This window comes from Acanthaster planci, linkage group LG07 (genome assembly GCF_054643075.1).
Source record: "Acanthaster planci isolate LZ-2023a linkage group LG07, COTS_SCS, whole genome shotgun sequence".
Taxonomy (NCBI): Eukaryota; Metazoa; Echinodermata; class Asteroidea; order Valvatida; family Acanthasteridae; genus Acanthaster; species Acanthaster planci.
Window position 1 is genome coordinate 18,786,774 of NC_141783.1, and position 24,329 is coordinate 18,811,102.

At 43.2% G+C, this 24,329-nt stretch overlaps 1 protein-coding gene and 1 long non-coding RNA gene across 4 annotated transcripts in view; one reads left to right on the top strand and one right to left on the bottom strand.

Moving 5' to 3' along the window:
• Positions 1–23,445, top strand: part of LOC110976208 (uncharacterized) — a 48,322-nt gene extending 24,877 nt beyond the window's left edge. For all 3 annotated transcript variants that reach the window (XM_087139281.1, XM_087139282.1, XM_087139283.1), the window contains 24 exons: positions 60–196; positions 1,011–1,136; positions 1,514–1,625; positions 1,970–2,166; positions 2,928–3,081; positions 4,500–4,835; positions 5,734–5,971; positions 6,366–6,561; positions 7,054–7,278; positions 9,103–9,190; positions 9,845–10,134; positions 10,827–11,705; positions 12,090–12,316; positions 13,112–13,289; positions 14,014–14,191; positions 14,982–15,101; positions 15,731–16,021; positions 16,743–16,927; positions 18,206–18,343; positions 18,712–18,816; positions 19,638–19,785; positions 20,184–20,317; positions 21,368–21,500; positions 22,067–23,445. In XM_087139281.1, coding sequence (XP_086995407.1) covers positions 60–196; positions 1,011–1,136; positions 1,514–1,625; positions 1,970–2,166; positions 2,928–3,081; positions 4,500–4,835; positions 5,734–5,971; positions 6,366–6,561; positions 7,054–7,278; positions 9,103–9,190; positions 9,845–10,134; positions 10,827–11,705; positions 12,090–12,316; positions 13,112–13,289; positions 14,014–14,191; positions 14,982–15,101; positions 15,731–16,021; positions 16,743–16,927; positions 18,206–18,343; positions 18,712–18,816; positions 19,638–19,785; positions 20,184–20,317; positions 21,368–21,500; positions 22,067–22,230 — 4,979 coding nt within the window. In that variant the 3' untranslated portion in view covers positions 22,231–23,445. The remainder of the gene's footprint in view (positions 1–59; positions 197–1,010; positions 1,137–1,513; positions 1,626–1,969; positions 2,167–2,927; positions 3,082–4,499; positions 4,836–5,733; positions 5,972–6,365; positions 6,562–7,053; positions 7,279–9,102; positions 9,191–9,844; positions 10,135–10,826; positions 11,706–12,089; positions 12,317–13,111; positions 13,290–14,013; positions 14,192–14,981; positions 15,102–15,730; positions 16,022–16,742; positions 16,928–18,205; positions 18,344–18,711; positions 18,817–19,637; positions 19,786–20,183; positions 20,318–21,367; positions 21,501–22,066) is intronic.
• Positions 18,198–20,234, bottom strand: LOC147798680 (uncharacterized). The gene is made up of 3 exons (XR_015425995.1): positions 20,162–20,234; positions 19,591–20,021; positions 18,198–18,365 (listed from the first exon to the last, which is right to left on the bottom strand). It is a non-coding gene; the product is annotated as an uncharacterized LOC147798680 (long non-coding RNA).
• Positions 23,446–24,329: the final 884 nt, after the last annotated feature.

Here is a 24,329-nt window from a genome sequence, read left to right on the forward strand (position 1 = left end):
GCTTTCTCCACTGACAAATGAAAAAATGAGTCATGACGACTGAACGTTTTCTTCGTCAGTCGCAAACCTGAGGAGAAAGAAGCGGAATGCCGGGGAAGAAGGAGAACTGACGGAAGACGAACTCCTGGCGGCACGACGGGAGGCAGAGAGGCTCGCTGCTGAGCAAGCCGAGGCAGAGAGGCTGGAAAGAGAACAGGTTGGCCATGGGTTGTCATCTGAAAGACCCAACTTCAGTGCAGTCGTACTTCAAAAGTATTAACGCAGTTGAAGCTCCTTTTAATAAGAGGTCCTTTGGACTAAGGACTGGGACAAAAGTTTCCTTGTTATAACCAGAATGTTGCGTTAACAGTGGTCTTATTAATGAGGTTCAACTGTTATTACTTCACATGTAGTCACAAGTCTTCTCAAGTAGTCGCTAGCACCCCAGTCTCTGGGTGAGCCCCAAACTGTTAATGCACGAACTGGAAAAAAGATCCTCCTTACCTTTAACAGGAAAAGCACCTGTTGCATGCTTCAGCTCTGTTTGCTGCCCACACACAGAGAATAAGAGCTGTGATTAAGTAGGGTTGTGCTTATTATGAGTATCACTTTCAGGTCCCTGTGAAATTGTGACTGTTCAGTGTCCCTGGCGATTGCCTGATTCCAGGCTACGTCACTCTTTGAAACAAAATTACCCTTTTTTTATGTAAGTTATTTCAGAATAGATGCTCAAAACCTTGGGTTTTTTTTGTTAGTTTTATCAACATTGTATCAACAAAAAGTAATTTTTTGTCAGAGATTTTGCGGTTAAAAAAAGTGTTTCGTGCAATGTCGACCAAACAGGTGTAGTTGGATTCCTACTACTTTCAGTTGGGTATTGGGTATCCGGCCGCCTGTCACATCCCTGTGGTCAAAATCCTTTTCTTGGTCCCTATCAAAGATAGCCCAAATGCAGCTTTGTACAGCAGGAACCAATCCTGTGGCTGTGCTCACTAAGTTCCTCAATCTCATCTTTTATCTTCTTTGTGAAGATGCGGGAGAGCATGATGGGAGCCCTGTCCCTCTCCTCGCCGAACAACGTGGGCTCCATGAAGCAGCTAGCCTCAGCTTTTGTCCAGGCCTCTGGTTCGTCTGAAGAAATTTCTCCGACGGCAGCGGTAACCATGGATTTCCTTCACCTGTGTCTGTTGTCAATCTTAATCTCTCACGAAAAAGACATTCCGTCTGAAAGTATGGCTGTCAAGTAATTTTTACTGGTTTTCCTGCAACCATTTTTAGACCAATGTTATGAAAACTGGATGTTAACATTTTCTATTGACTTGTGCCCAATGCATGGGTTGGCACATATGAGAGTGTGAACTACAAATGACCAGAACAACAAAGCCTCTTGTTGAATTGAATTGAAACCTCATACGTGCGCTCACATGGATGTGTTAGATATGCATGCCAGGTGTCATAAAATTGACCATGAGACAGCAGAAATATTAGGAAACGCTTTGGTCATCGGACCTGGTGATTATTTTCTTCCTGGCAGCAAAACTCCATGAATACCGGCTTGAGATTCATGAATCTTCTGCAAGAGAAAGCCGGAGAGGCCGGAGCGGATGAGGTGGAAGAAAGCGGCAAGGGAATCCTCTCCATGACAGGTAAGCTGCTAAGCTCAGACTGGGTTACCGGCCAAATTGTTATGCTGTGCTCACAGCTGGTCATGCTGGCTCTGGGCTGATGTTTTGCTAAGCACATGGATTTGGTAAGCTGTTTATTGTACTGTAGCTCTTTCAGAGTTGACCCTGTTGCCCACAGCCATGCGGTTTTGACTATCTCGGTACCCAAAGTTTTTTTATAGTTTTCTCCTAACGACCCATCTGTCATTGTCCTTGGTGATGATCGCAGAGCCACAAACACGGCAATGGTGGCAGATTTGGGGAAACCATGCAGTCATGTGGCACTCTGACGCGTTTTGATCAGACCCTATTCCGCCGCACTCCAGGTAACGCGGTCAGTGGCATCCAGAACAAGGCTGCCAAAGCCCGCGCTGCGGCTGCGTCCGTGGCCGCCTCACAGGCGGCCTTGATGGCCACGGGTGCGCCGGAGGTCAGCGACGACTACACCAGCTCCTCCAGCTCGGTTGACCTAGAAGCCTTGGAGGCAGAGACAGAAGCGGAGGTTGCAGCCATGAATGACTTGGTAAGTGAAACGTTCCACGATTGGTTGCGGCGTCCATGCAATGCAGTATATTAACTGCAAACCACCAAAATGCACTTTCGTACTTCAGATTACCTCATTTTCAAATGTTTGTTTTGTTTTGAAATGGTATTCTAGTGTCATTTCATTGTTTACGATAATGACAAATTTCATGTTCACGAGCAAACCTATGGTGTCATCCTATTGAAAAAACCCTCACTGTTGCACATATAGGTATATGTGAATATGTGCACAAAAACTGCTGGAACACTGGAATTTTTGAAATTTTGCCAAAGTTAGCTGATTTGCTAACCCTGTGGCTCATATGTGCAGCTTAATGTCGTCATTGAGTATACCAGTAGCGTGGGAACATCAAGTAAATGTTTTTCGAAAAAGGAGTTTTAATAAATCGCTGAAAAATCCAAAGTTTATAATGAACAGGCTCCAATACAACTGTCAAGGATCTCCTTGGAAAAAGTCACTGGAAGTCACTGGAAGCTTCACCTGACTCGGACCGGCCAGCTGACCCCAGCAAGCTAGGTGGTCGAGTGGTTAAGACGTCTGCACTAGTAAGCAGGAGGTCGTGGGTTCGAGTCCCACCCGAGTAAGCTTGTGACTTTTTTCGCAAGCTCTCGGACAAGCACTGAGCATACAGTGTTTATTAATATATACATTGGGTAAGGGCAAAACCTGTTATATAAATCACTGGAAGTGACTTAAAAAACTTTCTGAAAATTCTTCTTGCCTTATCTGAACTGCTTTAGAGCAAAGAGCTCAGCGATAACACCAATAGTATGATCGGGAACCTGATGGACACAGTCAACTCTGGCATGGTGACCGGTCAAGCCCCTATCACTATGCCCTCTGCTGGTCTCAACCTCACTGTAGACAAGTCCTTTACTGCAAATCTTGACAATCGTAAGTCACTTGATGCAACCTTTAAAAGTATTCCTCAGCTTAGTTTAGCTCTGAATTCTTTGTTTTTGTTACAACTTCCATGTAACCCATTACAAAATTGAAAATAAAAAAACCATGACAAGTTTTGTGAAGCTTGAAATTTGCTCAATTTTTGGTGTCTCCATGGCTGCATACCTGTCTGTATAGGATATCTTCTGTCTGTCTCATTAAAGTGTAGAAAATAGTGAAGAAAAATGATATAAATGAAAGTATGTTTATAAACGGTAATTCCAGAAACTAGGGGTCCAAACGTGTGACAAGTTCGTGTCCCTGTTACATCTGATCTTTGTTAATTGACATGGAAATATCGCCGGAATTGATTTCAGACTATTACTATTTGTTTGACAGGTAATTTGCGTTTATTCATCACAATTGGAAATTAGAAAATGTTCTGAACTTACAAAATCATATGTCAGATGTGACCGGGACGCAAAAAAAATGGACCCCTAATTTCTGGAATTACCCTATTAGGGTAATTCCTATTAGGGTAATTCCAGAAATTGTAATGATACAAGAAACTAGACATACAGATTTGTAATATAAAAAATAAAAGTGTGACGATTTACTCTAGAAAGCTCTTCCTAATATGGAACTTCCTTGCTAAGTTTTTTTTCTGAACTCATATTGTTGGACATAAAGATGTAGACGTTTTCTGATTATTCAAAGATGATGGCAGGTACTAGTGTTGCAACTCAAGCAGTTCACAAGTAGTTTTCATCAGGCATCACAATTTATGCTGTGTCAAGTAAAAGTGCTTTCACTGCCAACATTGTGTGAATGTTTTTGTTTGCAAATAGGTTAGAGGCCTGAGTTAGATTGAGTCGTTGAATGTTCAGTCATGACAGTAAATTCTCATTTTTACCACCTTTGCCAGCGCAAAGGAATAATTTATTATTCACCGAGGCTTTAGTACATTAAAATTCCTTTTTGTTCCATTGGAACAAATTGAAAATTAATATTTTAAAAAGATCACATTGGGCACCAGACTAATAGCTTGTGGCTAACATTGAGACCAAGGTACCAGTGATTATACTTGATAACACCTGGGATTCCTTATGAATCAATTGAATGTTTGGCTATTCAGCACTTGACTAATACTCCTGTGGCTCACATTGAGACTGAGGTACCAGTGATTATACTTGATAACACCTGGGATTTCCTATGAATCAATTGAATGTTTGGCTATTCAGCACTTGACTAATACTCCTGTGGCTCACATTGAGACTGAGGTACCAGTGATTATACTAAATGAGACCTGAGATTCGTTATGGAGCACTTGTGAGTGCAGTATTTGTACTGTATGTAATAGTTTTTGACCGCAGCACCAGGGTCAGATAAACAAGATATATTGTCATGCTTCTTATTTTGTACCCGTTTAGGGGAATATGGCACTTCTGGGGGCTCCTCCTTCAAGCTTCCGTCGGTGGAGTCCATGTTAGGCAGCGGCAACGACACCACCCTCTTCGTCGATGCCCAGGTGGTCATCGAGAAGGAGAACAGCAAAACCTGGTCCAACTCCTCAAGCGACGTGGCCGGCCAGACGGCCAAGCTGAGCTTCCGGAACGAGACGGGCGGGGCCATGGACATCAAGAACCTGCCCGAGCCCATTGAGGTCTGGGTGGAGCGGGCGGATGACCAGATGGACACCTCCACCATCGAGACCGTCTTCAACCAGACCACACCCATGACAGAGCAGGCTATCATCCATACCATCAGTGAGCGACATTTCATACTACTGTTAGCATATCAGTTCCAGCGATTTGCAATACATTGCGCCCTCAGTGTTCATCCCCAGAAAGGTCTGTTTTCGGTCCGCGAGTCGATATTGGTAACTGCATGATGCTCGACTGGCCACAACGCCTTGAGGAGTGCTGGACATCCAGCAAATATGAGATCAATGCCGGTTGAAATACTCAAACAATTTTCTATGAACTGAATTGCTTCCTCAGAGGAAATGTACAAATTTCCTAATGTCCCAATGATCCCTAACACCTTTTTTCTGTACCTTACTACATGTACGTTGCTCCTCAAAATTTTCTGTTCCTTTCCCAACCGAACCCTGTCAATCTGAGACACTGCGAATGAACCCAAGATAAAAATATCGGTCTGACACAGAGATCAACTCTAAACGGGAGTCGCTAATGGAGTTATGTAGTGTTGAGTTCTTCCTGCAAAGCAGTGTGAACTACCATTGACGCAAGCCCTCTCACAGAGGTTTACTAGCTTGGTGAATTGCTCCATTTTGCATTAACCTCAACCATACTAAACCCGACAATATCCAAGGGTGGTCACTTCCTGTGGGATTCTGTTGATGTGAGCACTGACCAAAAGACCTTTTGTTTCCAGCTATTGGATTCTGTAGGGTTCATTAATCTTCACACTTTTTTAGTTGTTGGATTCGGTCGGGTTGTGCAGGATGCCTCAAAAAAAAAAAACACAAGGGGGTTAGGTTATAAGCTCCAGTTTAATCACAGTGTGCGAGCTGTAGGTGGTGGAAAAAGTGGGTCTTGCTTCTTTCGTTTTCTTAGGTTGGTTCACATTTGAATTGAACGGGATTGTCAAAATGGATATCATTCTAAGCATTTTTTTAAAAATAATTTATTTTTGATACAGTGAATGCACCCCACACCAGCATGCATCTCACTGTCAACGTCATGCCTTATAATTACACCGACGTGGACAACGTGACCTTATATCTGTACCTGCGTGTGGGCCAGGCACCCACGATTGACCTGTACGACTTCAACTGCACCCTGCCCAAACGATATGACGGCTATGAGTATGTGAACGTCTCGCTGGATGACCTGCCCGATCCCAACACTTGCTTTTTCAGTAACACACTACTGGACAGGTAATTTGACAAGAAGAAGTCAGAAGGCTCATTTCCTCCACATTTGGCTACATGGGGGCTATAAAAGCACCCCTTGTAAATTATTGGGTCAAAAGTGGACTGATTCTTACAGGCTGCAGTTTGAAATCTGCCTTTTGCTTCATGCAAAAAACCATTTGTGTTATACATCTGTAAATTTAGTGTTAGATTTGCCTTCTCAGAGAATAGAAACATTCCTTTGGAAAAAAGTCACGAAAAGCAACATAAAGTTTCACAACTCGACACTCAAACAAAACTCAGAGTCTGAATTTCTGAACTTTACTATCTTCGAGCCAAAAATAAGGTTTCTTGGCAAATGTACCATCAACTTCTCTTCTATTCATCGTTGCTTTCCAACCATATCGCTCTCCTTCAGTTACGGCAATGGCAGCACTGTGCCCGTCTATGTGATCATCAAGCACACTGGCGGTAACAACGAGTCCAACCCAGACTATCTGGCCAGCAGCCAGTACAATAACTTCTGGCAGATCACCTACGCCATGAGACCCTGGAGTGCCAAGTGTTCTTACTATGAAGAGGAGACAGAGGAATGGCTAAGTGATGGCTGCGAGGTACTTAAACTTAAAGTGAAAGACAAGGAATGAATTTACCTATGGCTGTACAAATTTTACTAAGCAGACCTCAGAATGGAAGCAAATAGGATCTGTCCTTACTGCCGCTTTAAGAACACTTTAAAAGCATTTTTGGTCTACGTGCCACGATGGTCATGGTTTCTTTACATAATTTGCATTTCCATGTAGGATGCGAATTGTACATGTATGTACGGTATTGTTTCTGTCTCTGTTTTATTCCCATTGATGTGCGGAAGCAGTGCACTCTACTTGGTGATGCTGAGCATTTGTGCTCATTCAGGTGAAAAATTGTTGAGTGTACTTGATGGGATTTGACACTCGGCCATCTTGCTTAGAGGGTCTCTCTGCTAAGATGCTGTGAGAAATTGGCCCATGTATATCCTAGACTCTTCTCCAGGCCGTCCTGTGTTTTGCCAGAATCAGTTTGGCTCACACATTGCCCCTGCTCCACCCCAACTTCTTGATCTGCAGGTTGGAGAGAAGACTACACTGTACAAGACCCAGTGCTTCACCACTCACCTGACAGCATTCGGAGGGGGCTTCCAGGTCCCCATCAATGACATCGATCTCTCAGACTCTGCCTTTGGCAAGCTGGATGAGAACCCACTGGTCTTCATGTTCATGACCTCCTGTCTGTGTGTGTACATGACAGTCATGCTGTGGGCGTACAAGGCTGACCAGAGGGACAAAGTTAAGGTAAACTCAATCATAGCATTTTCAAAATGAGCAATGTGCAGTCGAACACGGTTAATACGAGCTTGAAGGGACACTCCAAAACACCTCATCTCCTGGTGAACTTCATGTTCTACGTGTTGACACTTATTCCATTCATAAAGCGCAAGTCTGGCGTCATGCACTAGCAAGCATAGTTATACAGTACGGCAGTGTACTATATGATACAGTATATATGTACCAACCTTATTAATAAACTTTAAATTGTATTAATCAATATGATTTGAATGAATAAAACAAAGATTTTGAATACGCCTACTTGTTTGCCGCAACAGCAGAGAACAGTCGTGTAAGTGGCCGGCCGCACCGCGGCATGGCAAAGGACTACCTTGAAAGCAAAGGTTTATTGAACTTGAAAACCAGTTCATGCGTGTAAGGACAGGACGTAAGAGGGCATTGAAATGGGGAATTTTCAGTTGGTTTGTAGTTGGCGGTAGGGGATCTATTTTGTAAAAACGTTCTTTTAAGTTATGGAATAGGAACTTTCATTTTAATGTCATGAATCAATGTGCGACAGGGTTGTGGAAGTTTATTTTGAAAGGGGAATGTGGGACATCGGTTTACCGAAGGAAGCTAACTTAAAAAGGGTGTAGTTTCCAAAACCTATTTAAATTTTTTTTCCATTGACCATGTGGAGTCTTTGATGACAATCGTGGGTGCATATATTTTCCTCAGCATCAAAACTTCCCGTCCCATTTATGATTTTCAAGGCAGGTTCACCCATTGTTCAGTTTAGATAAAAAAAAGGCACCTCTTTCTGACCAGACCCACTGTGATTGAAATGCCTGTGATGTCGCGACATCGCGACACCCGTTGTCATCTTGAATAAAGCCCCCTCTAGAGGCACAAGGAACAGAGTCACCAAGTCACCGGTGGTAAACCACAGTGCAAATTGCCAAGCGGATGAGCATTATTGGAGGATTGCTGACGCGCTCCATCAGGATTACTAGGATTAAGCTTTTGAAGACACGTTTTCAATTGTACCCATTGTAAACATGCTATGGACAGTGGTTTTTGACACCGCGGGTTTAGGCAAAAGTGCTTGTCTTGTTCGTGTTCTCATCTCAGCACAGCTCGTATTAAGTAAGTTTTCTCACATAGGAATGTGCACATTTTAAACGGGACTGAAGAAATACGCTCGCAGTAGTTAAACGCGATCTCGTCTCATGCATGCTCATGTTAATCATGTTCGACTGTACTTTCTGGTTTCTCTGTTTGTCAGAATGTTGATGTGTAATGATTGGTTGTGACAAATGGTGGTGATCTTACAAAGTTGCTTTAAAGGACAAGAGTTCAGTCTGTCTAGTTAATTTTAAATCTGCATGATCTCTATCTTCCAAGGAGTTTAGCAGTGATGTAGTGGAGTCTGTATCAACAAGCCCACCATAAGCCATTCAGTCACAAATTATCCCAAGGCTTTTTAATAGACCATGACGAAAGTATCATACACCCTCTCACTTGCAGCCTGTCTTATGCAACGACTTGTGACTGTACTCATGAGTAGTGGAATTTGATTCGGGAGCCCTACCGATTCCTCCCGTGATGCAGCAACTCAATTACCTTACACTCATTGTACTTGAACATTTGAGATGCTTCAAGCCCCATCAAACTGACAGTGGCTGGGCTCTACTTTTCTCAATCTGGCAACTTTCTCTGGAGTGGATTCTAATTGGTCTTGAAGGCTGCCGTTTGGCCCTGCAAGAATATCTTTGGAGAAGATTTTTCTCAGATGAGAGTGGAGGCATTTTGTTCAATATCTGCATGCTCTTGTCTCCTTTTGTTTCTCAGGCTGGAGCCACCCCACTAGCTGACAACGACCCGAGGGACCATTACATGTACGAGATCACCGTCTTCACTGGAGTGCGAGCCAGTTCAAGTGAGTTCAGACACTACCCCCCCCCAAAAAAAAACCCATTTCTGTCCCTCCAGTCAATCCTTCCTTGATGATCTGTGGCATTGGATTTAAAACATAGAGAGCAGTGGCAGGTCAGTAATTAGCCTAATTTGCAGGATGGGTTAAACTTTCTTCTTTCTGGGCCTTTTATCGTGCGCACAATGAACATCCAGAAATTAATAAGCCAAACTTTTGGAGGCCAGCATGCTCGAGACAGTGCAGAATAGATGTCTTATTTGACCCAACCTATCCAATTGAGTCATAAGTTGCCAGAGTCACTTTTTGAGTTAAAGGCCTTTAGAGAATCTGACGCAATTAAAATCCATAATAATCAACATCTACCACCCGCATAATGTTCATTTTCTCTAGGATGCCAAACTGAGTGATGTATCAAAATAAAGTGAGCTCAGACAGATCCCTCTTCTGCAACCGAAAACAAAAATATTGAAAAATGACTTTAAGACTTATTTTGTGGGATCACAAGCTGAAGAGCAAAATTTCAGATACGCCGAGCAGGTTAGAGACCTTCATAGTGGTCTGATTACTCAGTACTACATTGATACAATGACTGAGATTTCATAACTCATGACCACTGAGGAATTCAGTTAAATGTTATGCTCATATTGCCTTGACCAGACACCACGGCTAAAGTGTCGCTGATCATCACCGGCGACGCAGAGGAATCTCGGCCCCGCCTCCTGGACGACCCTGCCCGCAAGGTCTTCCAGGTGGGTGGCATTGACACCTTCTTGCTGGCCGCTCCCCGCTCACTGGGCAACTTACAGCACCTCCGTGTCTGGCACGACAACACGGGCAAGGCAGCCAGCTGGTACCTGAGCCGCATCGCCATCAAGGACCTGCAGACCGACAAGATGTACTACTTCATGCTGGACCGCTGGCTGGCCGTTGAGGAGGACGACGGACAGGTAAAGTCCACCCAGCCTCTAACGCACACAGTGCTCCTCATCACAGATACTGGCTAAGCAATGAAAATATCTCCTTAGCAATAGCTGGTTACCAGCCAAAACGGCATGCACTGCATACTTCTTGTGACTGGTACGTGGCAGATTTTTGTTTAGCATATAGGTTTGCCAAGCCACAGTTTTGGCTCCATGAATGTGAGACCGGGAGTCTGGGCTTGAAACCTTGCTCTCTGTTGGCAAGGAAGATGAGTCTGATGATTCCTATTTGGAATTCAAACAGTTCGGCCCTTGACTAGTAAAGAATTACTTGTGACTGATTGATGAAGTCCTGATTAACTTGATGACATCTTTAAAGATTATTGTCACCACAGCTTTCTTCTTCCCCTGAAACTACTGATTGAATGTTTTTGGATCCAGGAGAGGGTGGGTTAGGGCTACATCTTCCCTTTCACTCATAAATAAGGAAGTTTGGTAGAGGAATTTGTTGCAGAATGACTTGTGACGGACTGATTAACTTCAACAACTGACTCGATTGCAACCCTGGGTTTATATACAAAAGAGTTTATTCCATGATGTCTTCAAAGATTTTTCTTCACTAAGAACCAAAGGATTAAATTATGGAGGTTAAAGGAGTGAATGGATTAAGATAAAGACTCTTAAATAAAGGGGAAATTTGGCACTGGACTATGTTACAGATTGAGCGTGTAATCCCAGTTGCTGGCAAGAGTGAGCTGACCAGCTTTGGCTTCCTGTTCTACTCCAAGACCCGCCGCAATCTCAGCGACGGCCACTTGTGGTTCTCTGTCTTTGCCCGGCCTGCCCGCAGCAGCTTCACCCGCATGATGCGTTGCACCTGCTGCCTGTCGCTGCTCTTCTCCACCATGATGTCCAACATCTTCTTCTACAATGTGGATGTGACAGGGGGCAGCAGCGGCGGCAGCTTTGTACTTGGCCCCATCAGCGTCTCGGTGGGCGAGATCTGTGTTGGCGTCATCAGCAGCCTGATGGTCATGCCTGCCAACCTCATCATCGTCCAGATGTTCCGGCTGTCCAAGCCCATCCCGGACAAGATCAACTGGTTCTCCTGGTTCCGGAAGAAGAAGCCCGGGGAGGGAGAGAAGTCCACCGAGGAGGTGGAGCGTGACAAGACGGAGAGGATGGACGAGAAGGCCGCCTCAGAGCTGGAGAAGCAGCTGGAGTTCCTCAACACGGGCGACAACGAAAAGCGGCTCCTGAAGTCGGCACGTAGCCGGACCGTACGGTTCGCTGATGAGGCCGAGAGCAGCCAGGAAGTGAAAGATGCCAGCGGCCCGGAGACCACGGCTGGCAGCAGCACAGACAGCGAGGGGATGAAGCTGGTGGCTGGGGTCAAGACCAGGAAGAAGAAGCCCAAGTTCATGCTGCCCTGGGGCTGCCAGTTCATTGGGTGGACGGTGGCAGTGGGCACGGTGGGCGTCTCCTTCTGGCTGACTATTGAGGTGGCGGGTCAGTTTGGACCTGAGAAGGCCGCCGAGTGGCTTTCCTCCATGGCCTGCTCTCTCGTCCAAGACATCTTTTTCTCCCAGCCCATCAAGGTTTGCCTTCAAGTTTTCCTTTTGGTAGTATCATAAATGATAAATAGATGAATTTTCAAACTCTTTGTCTTGTGCAAATTACAGTAAAAGGTACCGGCCACTTGAAATGTGTGTCGTTGATTACTTCCCTATAACCTGATTGCAATAATAAATCAGCAACCTGATTAAACCATGAACGGTTTTTGTCTTCAAATTAGATTTCATTCCGGTTTGCAGAAAAAGGTTAGCAGGATAAAGAGCCAGATTGAGAATTGCCAGCTATTTTGGTTGAGAAAGGAGACTTGTTTCATCAAAACTCCACTAATATGCTGAAGGCTATTAACTTACATGTTGGTTGGGTTTTGAATACCTGAGGTCAAAGACCAATTGTGCTCTCGTCTATAGGTGCTGTGCCTGGCCACGTTTTACGCCCTTGTCATCAAGCGTCCGGACAAGGAGGACGACCAGCCCTCCACCCCGCACCTCAAGTCGGACGAGGAGTACCTGCACGAGCGGCTGACAGAGGAAGAACTAAAGGACCCAGAGAAGCTGGCTCAGCTGGAACGCCAGAAGCAGGCCTGTCCAATTAAGCCACCAGATACCGATGAATTGAATGAGGCCAGAGAAACCAGGTACAGCAGAAATACTGAAACTATAAATGTAAATAAAAAGGTATTTAAAAAAACAGATGTTTCATCGTCGGAGGAAAGGCTAACTTCAGCGGACCTTTTCTCATTGTAGTCATTAATACTTAATGTTGCACATCACTGAAAGTTTGACATAACTGAGTATTGTACAGTACTGAATGTGGTATATTTCTGCATGTGTTATATTATTGCATGTTGTACATTACTAAATGTTGCACATTTAACAACTGTTAACTACTGTGATATGGGATATGATGTTTTGAGGGTGTTCAAAATGTCATAACCCACATTACAGCTGTCAACAATTGCTTTGTAATGTCTCTTTCTTAGCGATATTTCTTTATTTTTCTGAGAGAAATAAAGGGTGACAAAGGAATGAGTGTGACATGCGGTTATGTGGCCCAGTCATGTTTGTCACTCTGGGCTAATGAAAAAAAAAAATCAAACAGTATTCTAGACAGAGGTACGTCAATACTGCATATTGTACATTCCTGAGAAATTACAGAGGGCCTGGTGATACAATCCTAGATTCCTTTTGCCCTTGAGAAAGCTTCTGCTGGAATTCTATTGTCAGGCCTGCTAATTTCTTTCTTCATTGGCATCTTTCATGTCACTGCAGTCAGCAAGATGTTTGTAACAGCTTTTGTATTTCACATTTAAAAAGTGCAACTCTGAGAACCGAAACTCTCAAAATGATACACAAGGCCATATGACCCTGGCCCGTAATAACCACCCTAACGTTTTTGGCAATGAATCATTGCGTTTTTGTGCATCGCACAGATTCAAAGAGATCAAAATGCAGGCCATTTTGAAGGAGATTGCCGTGTACATGTTCTACCTCTACATCCTCCTCTTGATTGGTTACGGCAACAAGGATCCCAGCAGCCATGCCGTCTACACATCTGTCCACAACACCTTCATAAATGCGCAGTACTATGGGACTACGCCTCTCTCTTCCGTAAGTCTGCCATGCCGAATACAGTCATTTGCACAAAAGTTTAAGACCACATGGAATTTTATTGGTATTTCTGTCACTGGGCCTGCATTACATTGTCTCACTGACTGATTACTTAACATGATTTTACAGTGGTGCATGACATCAGTGGAGTGCTATATACCCATTTGAATGAATTTTTTTTACAAAGGCAGGTCTTGTGTGGCATGCATTTTGTCTGTAAGGCAGCATGGGAAAAAAACCAGTCTAAGAAATCAGAAATAAAACAGGGCACACTAAATATTACACTTAATATTTCAAATCATGGAAATGTAATCAAATAGCTGTGTAACCAAGACACTAAGGTTTCACATTGAAAATAAACCTAAGTTGCCATGATTGATTGGTCTAAGTTTGGTTTTTCTTCAAGTTTTGTTGGGTTGTCGTAAAGTTTTGCAAATGGCTGTATTGTCTGTTAACAGCCAGGCTTTATGCAAACGCATGGGCTGTGCATAGCAACTGTGATTTATGTAGAGCTCTGGCATCCATGCATACGAAGAACATACGTTACACTGATTCCTCACTGTGTCCATCACCGGCAAAGAAAACACAAATAATTGGGCGCATTCCATGTTTAATTCTTGCAGTCTCTGACTGCGGTCGCCACAAGTCACCAGGGTAGAATGCTAGACTTCTATTCTGAAATGCAAATCCACAATTCCATCATTGAAGTTTTGTTTAAACGCAGGTGTCGAGTCGACAGCTGTTTTGGAAGCACATGAGGGAAGTCTTTGTCCCGTCGCTGTACGCGGGCAATCACTACAACGACGAGCTTGATGACGACTCCTTCCAACAGAAATACGTCGCCGATCGCGCACATGTGCTCCTGGGCACGGCTAGGCTGAGACAAGTCCGAGTTTACACCAGTGAGTTCTTCCATGGAATTGTTTTCTTGGTTGGGTTTCTGTCTCTTTTCACTCGTAAAGAAAGGAAACAAACTGTCAGGCGCATCAAGGCTTTTTATGATGGGGTTGGGTACATCTGCAAGTTACACTTTACCTGAGACCTACATATCATGTATTGTGAAAGAAAGACTTCAGTCTTCCTTTATGCGATTCGGGTAGACCAACCGGGCCCCACCCATCTTGCAAATGGGAGGCAAAATGTGCATCTCTTGCATTAAAATCAAATTTTAGTTGATCGTACATATGAGTGGCACAGTTTCGGGCAGGATTGGTTAGTCATCCGTCATGGGCTATGCCTTAATGGTGAGTTTATTGGAACCTTGCCAGAGAACAAAAAGCTGTCATGAGGATCTGTTCTCATTATGCCTACTCAACCTAATCGAGATAAGTCAAAAGTCACCAGAGCCCCTTTTGAGTATTGAGATCCTTCACCCGCAGCAAATTTGTCGTCTTCTGGAAGTCAAACTAAATGATGCTTAAAAACAAAAAGCTCGGGCTGCTCTCTAACAGAAGCCACAGTAAGTTGATTGATACAAATGGTCTTCAGACTCATTTTGTTAGACTTTGACTATTCCTTCAAACAACTGAATTGGAAATGCCCCTCGTATGTGCCTTTCATTCTAATATTTGATAGGCTTCTTGGCCATCCGTCACCTATTTTATACCTCTCAAAGCTTCCTGTACCGGGTACAAGTAAGCAACTTCATATCGGCTTCTGTTTTTGGCATCTATTTTTTTTTAAATACTTCAGATTCCTGCAAGGTGGAAGAGGTCATGAGAGTGACGATTGACCACTGCATAGATGAATACTCGGCCGCTGACGATGTGGAAATATCGTATGATGAAGGGTGGCAGCCGGTCAACGAGACAAGTAAGATGGAAGATGCCTGGAATGAAACAATGTTTACAAATGGCTTTACCGTCAGCAACATTTCCAAATGAGCAAATCACAAATCAGGTTACAATTGACCATGCAGTTGGCTTGTGATTGACTTTAGATGAGTCACTTTAATTATACTTGTACCTCAGATAACAGAGAATGGACTGTTACAAAGGACTGCCGTTATCTTAGTTCATATGAGTAGGTTGGGACTTGATTTTGGATTGGACTTATGATGTGACATATAATTTGACACTGAACGGCTCAATCACATCTTTGATGTAGGGATTAATCTTGATCGTAGCTCTCTCAGAGTGTTGCGGTCCAAAAACAGGTGTCACTAATCTTTGACACCAAATTCAAGTTTGTCCCTCAAAGACGGCATGCCAGTATCTCTAGAAGTTTTGTGCATCAGACATTTTGTTTGTCAGAAAGTTTATTGGTTTGTAGACATCGTCATGGAAGTTTTCTTTGTATGGGCCTTTGGCAGCTGAGATCAGTCTGAGACTGACCATAAAGACAACAGTTAGGGGCGCTGTTGACATCTTTATTTGTTAGCCTCCTTGACCCTCGACGAAATGAAGTCCCTCTTTGTGACGACATGAATTCTTTCTGACCAGCTCCGCCGGACTACGATTCCTCGCCGATGCTGGGCGTCTGGAAATATCGCGACTGGCTGGAGCTGGACTCCTACCCGGCCTTCGCCCACCAGAACAGCTACTACGGCGGGGGTTTTACGGTGGAGTTTGGCACGGACATCCTGGCTGACATGGAGATGATCGACTACCTCCAGCAGAACTTGTGGGTGGACCAGCAGACCAGGGCCATCTTCCTGGAGTACGTGGTGTACAACCCGGTGACCAACACCCACGTGGTGTCGCTCAATGTGCTGGAATTCCCACCCACTGGTGGTAAGGCTTTGTCCTGGTGGGCTGAACGTGGCCCCAGTATCTCACATGCAAAGATAAAGAAATCAACTCATAACCCCTGTCAAACTGTTGCTAAGGTGTGGAAGGGTAATGTCTGTTACAAATTAAGACAAAGGTTTTGAAAAGTTCAAACTTGCATTCTTACAACTTCACAGGAGTGATATATGTAGCATAAAGCATTTACTATTTGAAACAGAATTTGCATAGAATATTTACTGTTTGAAGGATTATGGACAAAACATTCTCCTCCGTGGACTCTAGTATTCATGGCAATTTCACAAATCCTTATTTCATCAGACCATGAGCCCCGAGCGAGACCAATTTTCTCATGAAATAAGGATTTTTCCTAGCAACAGAGGCTCCTTTGGTGGGAACTGCACTTTGCTGGTTCACATGCGAGTGTGAAATGCATGCATTATGGTCGCATCACTACCGAAAGAACGAAAACTCCCCACCAGCATGGCTTTTTTTCAACTGATGAAAGGGTGCTTCTGCTCAAACCATATTAAATAAATTGTTTACAGTTCTGTGTTGTCTGTTATTGGACAGTCGAGATCTGAAGAGAAGACCATGTCTCAAGAAAGTAAATAAATCTTCACAGCAGCCAGCTTTGGTTGGCTGTGAGCAGCTTGACGAGGGTTGTCTTTCCAAGCTTCCTGCTTGAAATCATGCCATTTGAATCTTTCTCTATTCTGGTCGCTAGGCGTATTTCCCTTCATCCGATTCCAAACGATGACGCTGGATCACTACTACGGAACCTTTGCTTACTTTGTGCTGGCCGCCGAAGTCATCTTTGCCCTGCTCTTGCTCTTCTACGTCGTGCGGGAGGCGGCCAAGATCAAGAAGCAAAAGAAACAGTACTTCAAAGATCTTTGGAATATTTATGAGGTAGAGCGTTGTGCTTTTTACGAAAGCGAGTGTCACCCTGACGCAGATTTAGGGTTCCTGTACGTTGCTGTGTCCTTACTAGCTCGTGTCCTTGTTTCTGTAATCTTGTTGGTTTAGAGCAGTCCTGTGTGTGACATGATTTATGTACATGCCCTATGCACCATTTGCATTTGTAATGGCTCACAGTGCACACAACTCATGGGCTGGTGTGAGATGTTGCCAGTACCATCTCTACTCCAATTGTAACTGCACTCATGTGACGTAAAAGCCCTCCCACAGAAGGGAAATTGTCAAAGATTATTCAGAGACTAATACAAAGTTAATATAAACAATATTCTCTGTCAGTAATTGGTAATAATAGCTAACCAGAAATTTGAAATGTTGGAATTTGAGAACTAAAAAGTGGAACAGTTTATTAAACCTTTTTTAAAATTTGACTGTGGTCAAACTTTATCAGGGAACAGAGTTGTAGACTCGAGTCACTTGACTTGGACTCGAGTTGCTGTTTTTGTGACCCGTGATTTAACTTGTAACAATCAGTGTTGACTTGTGACTTGACTTATACCTGCAAAAGTTGACTTGTTACCACCAAAGAGCACAAGCACCTCAAACTGAAATGCCTGAAGGACCCTGAGAGAGGAAGGATGGAGAAGTGTCCAGTTTTATAGGTGGGAGGGAAAGCCTTGAAAAGATACTTATTTTATGAGGAATACACAGAATAAGACGGCCATTGAAATCTCCAAATTTGGGTGGAATTCGAACCTGGGTCACAGCGATGGAGGTTTGGAGGGCACCGCTATGGCAACCTGCTATTAATTTCTCAAATTAGACCAAACCAAACCAAACCAAGGAGAATAGACTGGTGCCTCTCCAAGACTCCTTCATTGTTGCATCAATTAAGTGTCCAAAAGGAATATGCTTAATCTCTTTATGCATATTCCCTTGATAGTTAAGTCACCAGACTACGGAAGAGTCAGTCTTGTAAACAGTTGGACAAGTACCAGTCTAGACTCAGGCCTCAATTGAAATCACTTGGGTTCTCTTTCAGCTGCAGATTGTTTGGGAAAAGTTGCCTTAAGAAATTGAATCGAAACGTCGAACTTGACATTTGAAATGGTGAAGACCTTTTCTTCACTTCATAAACAGTTAGGGGAAATTTGCCAGCTGAACAGTGAGTAGGTTGGCGTAAGTTTATTGCGCATGTTTTTCTGCGTGCATGATGTCAGTCTGGATCAGCTCCTCATAGGAATAGCCATTTTTTCCCCTTGTTTTGTTCAGGTCATCACTGATGGGCTTGCTGTGGGTGCCATTGTGGCTTACCTCTATCGACTCTTGCAGGCCAACGAGCTCACGGCAGAGATCCAGGCCGCCCCGACACAGTTCCACAACTTCCAGTTCTTGGCTTACTGGGATGATGTAAGTTTGAACCTCCAATTGTCTGGATACATGCAAAACAGTTGGGAAATTGTTAAAATTTCTAGAAGGTGTGCTGGTACAGAAATGTAAATATTGGGAGATGTTTTGTCCCTTCGGAGACATAAAGTATCACATCTGATCAGTTGTACCTCGTAGATTGAAAAGGAAATGAGCTTATGCAGGGTTCAACTCTCAGCTAAGTAAACTGGGAACATTTTCTCTCAAACTTTCTGACAGCGCTAACTATACATGGTGCAAGTAAACGTTAAAAAACGTTAATTTCAAGTATAAAGACAGTCAGTGATTCCAATTCTTGTTCCTCATTTTTGAAAAAATTTTGAGACTGGCTTTTCGATTGCCGCCCACAGATATACGTGACCATGGTGACTTTGTGTTTGTTCATGGCCGTCATCAAGTTCACCCGACTGCTGAGATTCAACGTTAAGATACTGATGTTGTCGGAGACAGTCAATGTAAGTATGTCTCTCTCTGTCGTCACATGCAAACTGTCAATATGGTGACTAGTCAGCACTTTGGGCTTTTAGCTGCCTGAGAGCAAGGGGGCTTTGTTGCCTAGCATCAGCATTCCTAGAAGCTGACATATTGAATGCAGGACTGGCTCATCAAATAGGCACGGTAGACAGTTTAAGGCTCCATGCCAAGGACCCATGAAAGATTTAAGATTTGCAAAATAATCTTTCACTTAGGACAAAATTGTTTCAGCATGTATTTCTTTTCAAAATTTGTTATTTTGGAAAAATGTTAAACTGGTTTGTTTACCGCATACTCCAGCTTAGCTACCAATGCAAAATGTAAGACGCCAGATCCAGTGAACAGTCTGAAATTTATTCTTGTACCTAGAGTAGGGCCTTCACAATGGTGGGGTTTTTGGCCTTCAAAACACTTTATTTGGCTCTGTAAGGTGATTAGATGGTGTGGCACTGAGTGTGCACATTGGATACTTCATTTCTGCCTGAAACCTGTTGGGTTTGTGCTTTGGTGCCGTTTGTACATTGGCAGTAAGTGGTGTTTAACTCGGCCACTTTTTGTCTACTGCTTACAATCCAACAGGGTGCTCTCATGGGTGCCTTGTGCACATTGGCAGCGATTTCAGCCCAGTTTGTCTTTTCAGTCCGAGTTCTTAAAATCCCCAGTTTTTCAACTGAATGCACACGAAAGTCACGGCATCCATTGAAGGTGAATGCCCTTCCGAGCTGGCTCGCTGCAGTGGTGTTTGTTTCCCCTACCTCTGTTTCTTTTCCGCCACTGAGCAGGCTTGTTTTTTTCCTTGCAGGAATTTGCATATGAGCTGTCCCTGTTCATGGTCATGTTTGCGGTGGTTTACATGGGCTACGCCAGCTTCTGTTTCTTGGTCTTCTATCAGCTCCACGACTTCAGCAGCTTCCTCCGGACCCTGGAATCCCTCTTTGGCACCTTACTGGGTAAGAATATCCCATTGCCGTGCAATGCCGAACATGAACTGATAACTTCTGGGCAACGAGCAGTGACACATAAAGGTCGAGGAGGGCACTTGAACAGCAAGAGCTAGTCTTGCATGGAGACAGTACACCCAATGTTTATGTCTTTATTACATTTATAATCTTTGTTATACTCAACATCGGTTGAGACCATCACAGGATCCCACAAGTCCAACTCAAGTCTGAGCTATTCAAACAAACTGCAACAAAAGCATACATTCCTTTGTTAGTCCTCACCTTGCTACTTGTGACTGGCCGTGTGTCTGGTCGTGTGAGGGTCTTAACTACCACACTGCACGTAATGTGGCAATTCTGAACTGAGATATTGTTGCCTACTCACTGAACATTTCTCATACTTGCAGGCAAGTTCTCCTTTGAGGATCTGGTGAGTGCAGATCCCATCATGGGCCCCATCTTCTTCTTTTCGTATGTCATGGTGGTCATGTGGACGCTCATCAACATGCTGTTGGCCATCATCTGTGAGGCCTTCGCAAAGGTAGGACACAAGATGGAGATTTTTAGTCATCTTGTTGTGGGGAGAGTCTGAGCTGAGCGTGAGGCTGATGTTATGTGAAAATGTTGTAGCCTCCACCTCCTTCAGGGAATAGTCCCTAGTAAAAGTGCTTTGATTTTCTGTCGCTTGATAAGGGTGCACTTTGTACAGGTGCAGCAGAGCCCTGTATAGAGAGTGTTGCGACACAGGGCGCGTTCGATCATTGACCACTTGTTAACAAGTGCTTAATTTGTGACGCACCTTATGCACGTGCCGTCAAGTTGAAGTGCGAATGACCCTAGTCAACCGTTGTCAGGTCATTAGGCCGAAGGGGAGAAAAGGTGGCCACAGGAAGGGCAAAACAACACCGCCCTCACTCTTGAGATTTATCCCTGTGTCATAGTGTCAACTATCAGAGCACAGAGTCCGCCAAAGAAAAAAGGTCATGCACGGAATCTTAAACTGTTGTCACAAAACCAGTGATGTAGTCGAGTACTTTTTGAGAACCAAGTTCTCTACCAAATATTTAACTAGTTAGGAGGGAACAAAGCTGAAGGACATCGGCATTTGATGGTACATGCATAAAGGTAAGATTACAAAGCAACATAATGACTTCAGACCATCACTGTTTGATTAAAATTAACGTTTTAGGACAAAAGTACTCGGAACGTACTCGGCCGAGTACTTTCCGAGTACCTTTCTCCTTAAAACTTAAATTTTACACAACTGGGAGTGTCTGAAGTCTAACATTTATTTTGTAATCTTACCTTTGCACATTTACCATCAAATGCCTGTGCACTCTGGCTTTATTCCCTCTTACCCAGTTCAGTATTTTGCGGAGAACGTTGGTACTCGGAAAGTACTGGACTACAGCACTGCAAAAAACACAGACGACTCATGAGTTACCAATTGAGCAACGATCAGACTACACACTATGTATGCATTTCAAAACCAGGTGATCGTTAATAGTTGGAATCACATACCTGTTTTCTGTAGGCCACCTGTTTTTCTCACAAGCTGAAGTCTTGGATTCTTCTCATGTTCCTTTCCCAGGTGAAAGAGGATGCAGCCCAGCGTCAGAATGAGCTGGAAATAGTGGACTTCATGGTAACACGCTTTAAGGCTTGGAGTGGATTCTCAGAGAAGAGAGTCAAAAATGCGGGCAAGGTGCACACTTACATTGAAGGTGAGACACTTGAGCGATGGCCAAACCACAAAACAGGCTTCCCACGGTCATAGAAAATCTGTGGGGAAAAAAATTGATGTGGCCTTTATTTAAACATTATTTTTTCACAATATTGAATTTTAATATTTACGTTACTAAATTACAATATTTCCTTCCACAATTGGCATTTTTTCTCTGGTTGAATGGTAAGATATCTGCACTGTAAATTGGACGTTGTTGGTTCGAATCCCACCAGTGCAAGTGTGTAATATTTTTTCCCTTGCAAGCTCAGGCAAAACGCTGGGTGAACAGTACTTGGGCCGTGTCGGAAAAGGGCTTCCAGAGCTACGGCTATGTCTACTGTCCGCACATCTCCATGTATTTCCAATGCAGTGAAGACCTAGACCTAGCTCTAGACAACAGATTTTGACACAGCCTTAGTAAATACATTCAAGAAGGGCAGAGCAGTTGTTCGGCAATGAAAACACTTGCTACCACTAATTGTACACGATCCGATAGATAGCACAGTCCTCCTCTTTCTGCAAATTCATTTGACCCCTCCCCCCATTTCTTTGTCAACTCAACAGGCATTGACCCGATACAAGCAGAGTGCGATGACCTCAAGTTCAAACTGGACGACATGGTCAGCAAGCTCAACGACTTCATCAAGGCTACCAAGAAAGAAGACAGGGATGTCATGGGAATCGAAACAGAAGAGGAGGACAAGCCCAGAGTTATTTATCTTGGTTAAAAATTTAAAAAAAATCAGTAGTGACAGTGGAATTGCACTCAAAAGAGGAAGCTTACCAAAAACATGCTACTGCGTGTTTTGTTATCTAATAAAAGTAGTGTCTCAAAACATGGAATTTTTTTCTGGTATTCGGTTTTGGGAAATCCCACTAAGAAAGGTTTTGTAAAACAAGGTGAACGTTTTTTGCATTCATAACGAGATAAATTTGCTTTAATCATCTGTGGAGCATCTTTACAACTTCCATTATGCTTACCTGTCACGAGACCTGAAACCTGCTGTCATTTTGACCAATTTAAAAAGATGAAAGAGAGGAAGGCAGTTTGGTTTGTTATCCTGAAAATAATTTGAAATTAAGATCATAAAATTAGTCGCGTTAGTTATTTTGTTAAGAGTTACATTTGCTTCATTTTATTTAAAAGAAGGCCCAAAGAAAAGGATTGTTGGATTTCTACTTTCAGTGGACAGGAGGGCAACTTGTAGCTGCATTGTCTGCTGAATATTCTGTCCTGGGTATTTTGAGGCACAGATGCAGAGAGTATGCAGTTACAACAAAGAGGAATTGAATTAAGAAACTGACAGGTTTCTAGTAAACATCTACATGTAAGTTGTAGTCGAAACCATTACAAGACCAGGCACAAAACTGGTCACCAGACCAGCCGTAAGATGGGACACAAATAACAGGGTGAACAGTGAGAGTGCTTTTGCTGTAATTCGTTTGAATAGTTTTTTTCTCGAATTCGGACCGGAGGTCTTATATGTTGGTTTTGTAATAATTTATTCAGTTATAATACGCAGGTTTCTATTTACAAATACATTTGTATTGGGGTTGCGATGGTCTCTGGTGGAAGAAACAAATTTCATTGGTTTTTATGGCAATGACGGTGATGTCATGAGCACACAGTTGCAAGTGAGTCGGCCTTTCAACAAGACGTGTTTCAAAATGCTGCTGTGCGACCCACAAGAATCCAGACTTGTCATTTCTGGTTGGACATTCCTCAAGATAATATTCCCACCCGTCGTCATGTTACAGCCGGTTTCCGTGTGACCAGATTTGCATTAGGATACTACTAGCCGCTGATTGGTTGTCAGTGCAGGGTTTTTAGCGTCATACATTTTTAATAATAAGAATGCCAGATTTTGACAAAGGTTTGATTTTGTTTTGTGGTTTCTAATCATTTGATTGAACCCTTTACAAATAAACGACCAGTTCAACAATTCAGTTTTGTCATGTTTTCGTTTATTCTAATTAAATTTGTGAAGTCTTCATTGTTGACGGCTGTTTAATGTTTAAATTTGAAGGCTGTAGTTTTATATGACCCTAAAATGTTTTGTCGGAGTTTGTCGTAATTTAAAAAAAACTTAATTTTAAAAGAATCTAAAAATCAGACACTAAAACTTCAGTTAGCTTTATTTTAAGTCAGTCATTTTCACACCCGCATATCTTTCTCCCCCTGAACTTTGCGATATATAAAACATTAATCCATTCTTCGGCGAGGCACATTTTACAGGCAAAAACGGGCTACAAAATATTCTTGGGAAAACATCGAAAAGTTACTGTCAAGGTTAAACAATATTTAGTCCATTTAATTAGTCGACCTATTTTTTGTATTAATTTATAACTAAACGTTTTACTTTTTGTACCTATTAATGTTAAAGTCCACAGCTGATCCTTAACGTGGACCCCACCTATCCCCAAAAATGGTATCACTGAAGCTACAGAACAAATTTTCAACTGTTTTGAGAGCTCTCGCGTTCTCGCACGTGCCACCGTGTTTTGCCAGAATTCTTTTCAGTAGCCGAGACCTACCAGACCTTAATTCATGTCAGATCAAGATCGGAAGTCACTTGACACAGTTTTGACTTTCAAAGTTGCCGGGAAGAGCTACCTGGATGTTAGAGCAGGTGAGTGAAATTCTTGATGTATGTAGCGTATTTTGGCGGACGATAATTTCGAACAGTAAGTCTGTGTGTTCGACTAGCTTCAATAAGTTGTACGGCTATGACTCGTCCCAATCGACTCGCTTGTTCGATACAGCACACACGACCATCTCCAGGTCAGAGTTTACCCCGTGTAAGCTAATCGGCCGAACGCGGGCGCC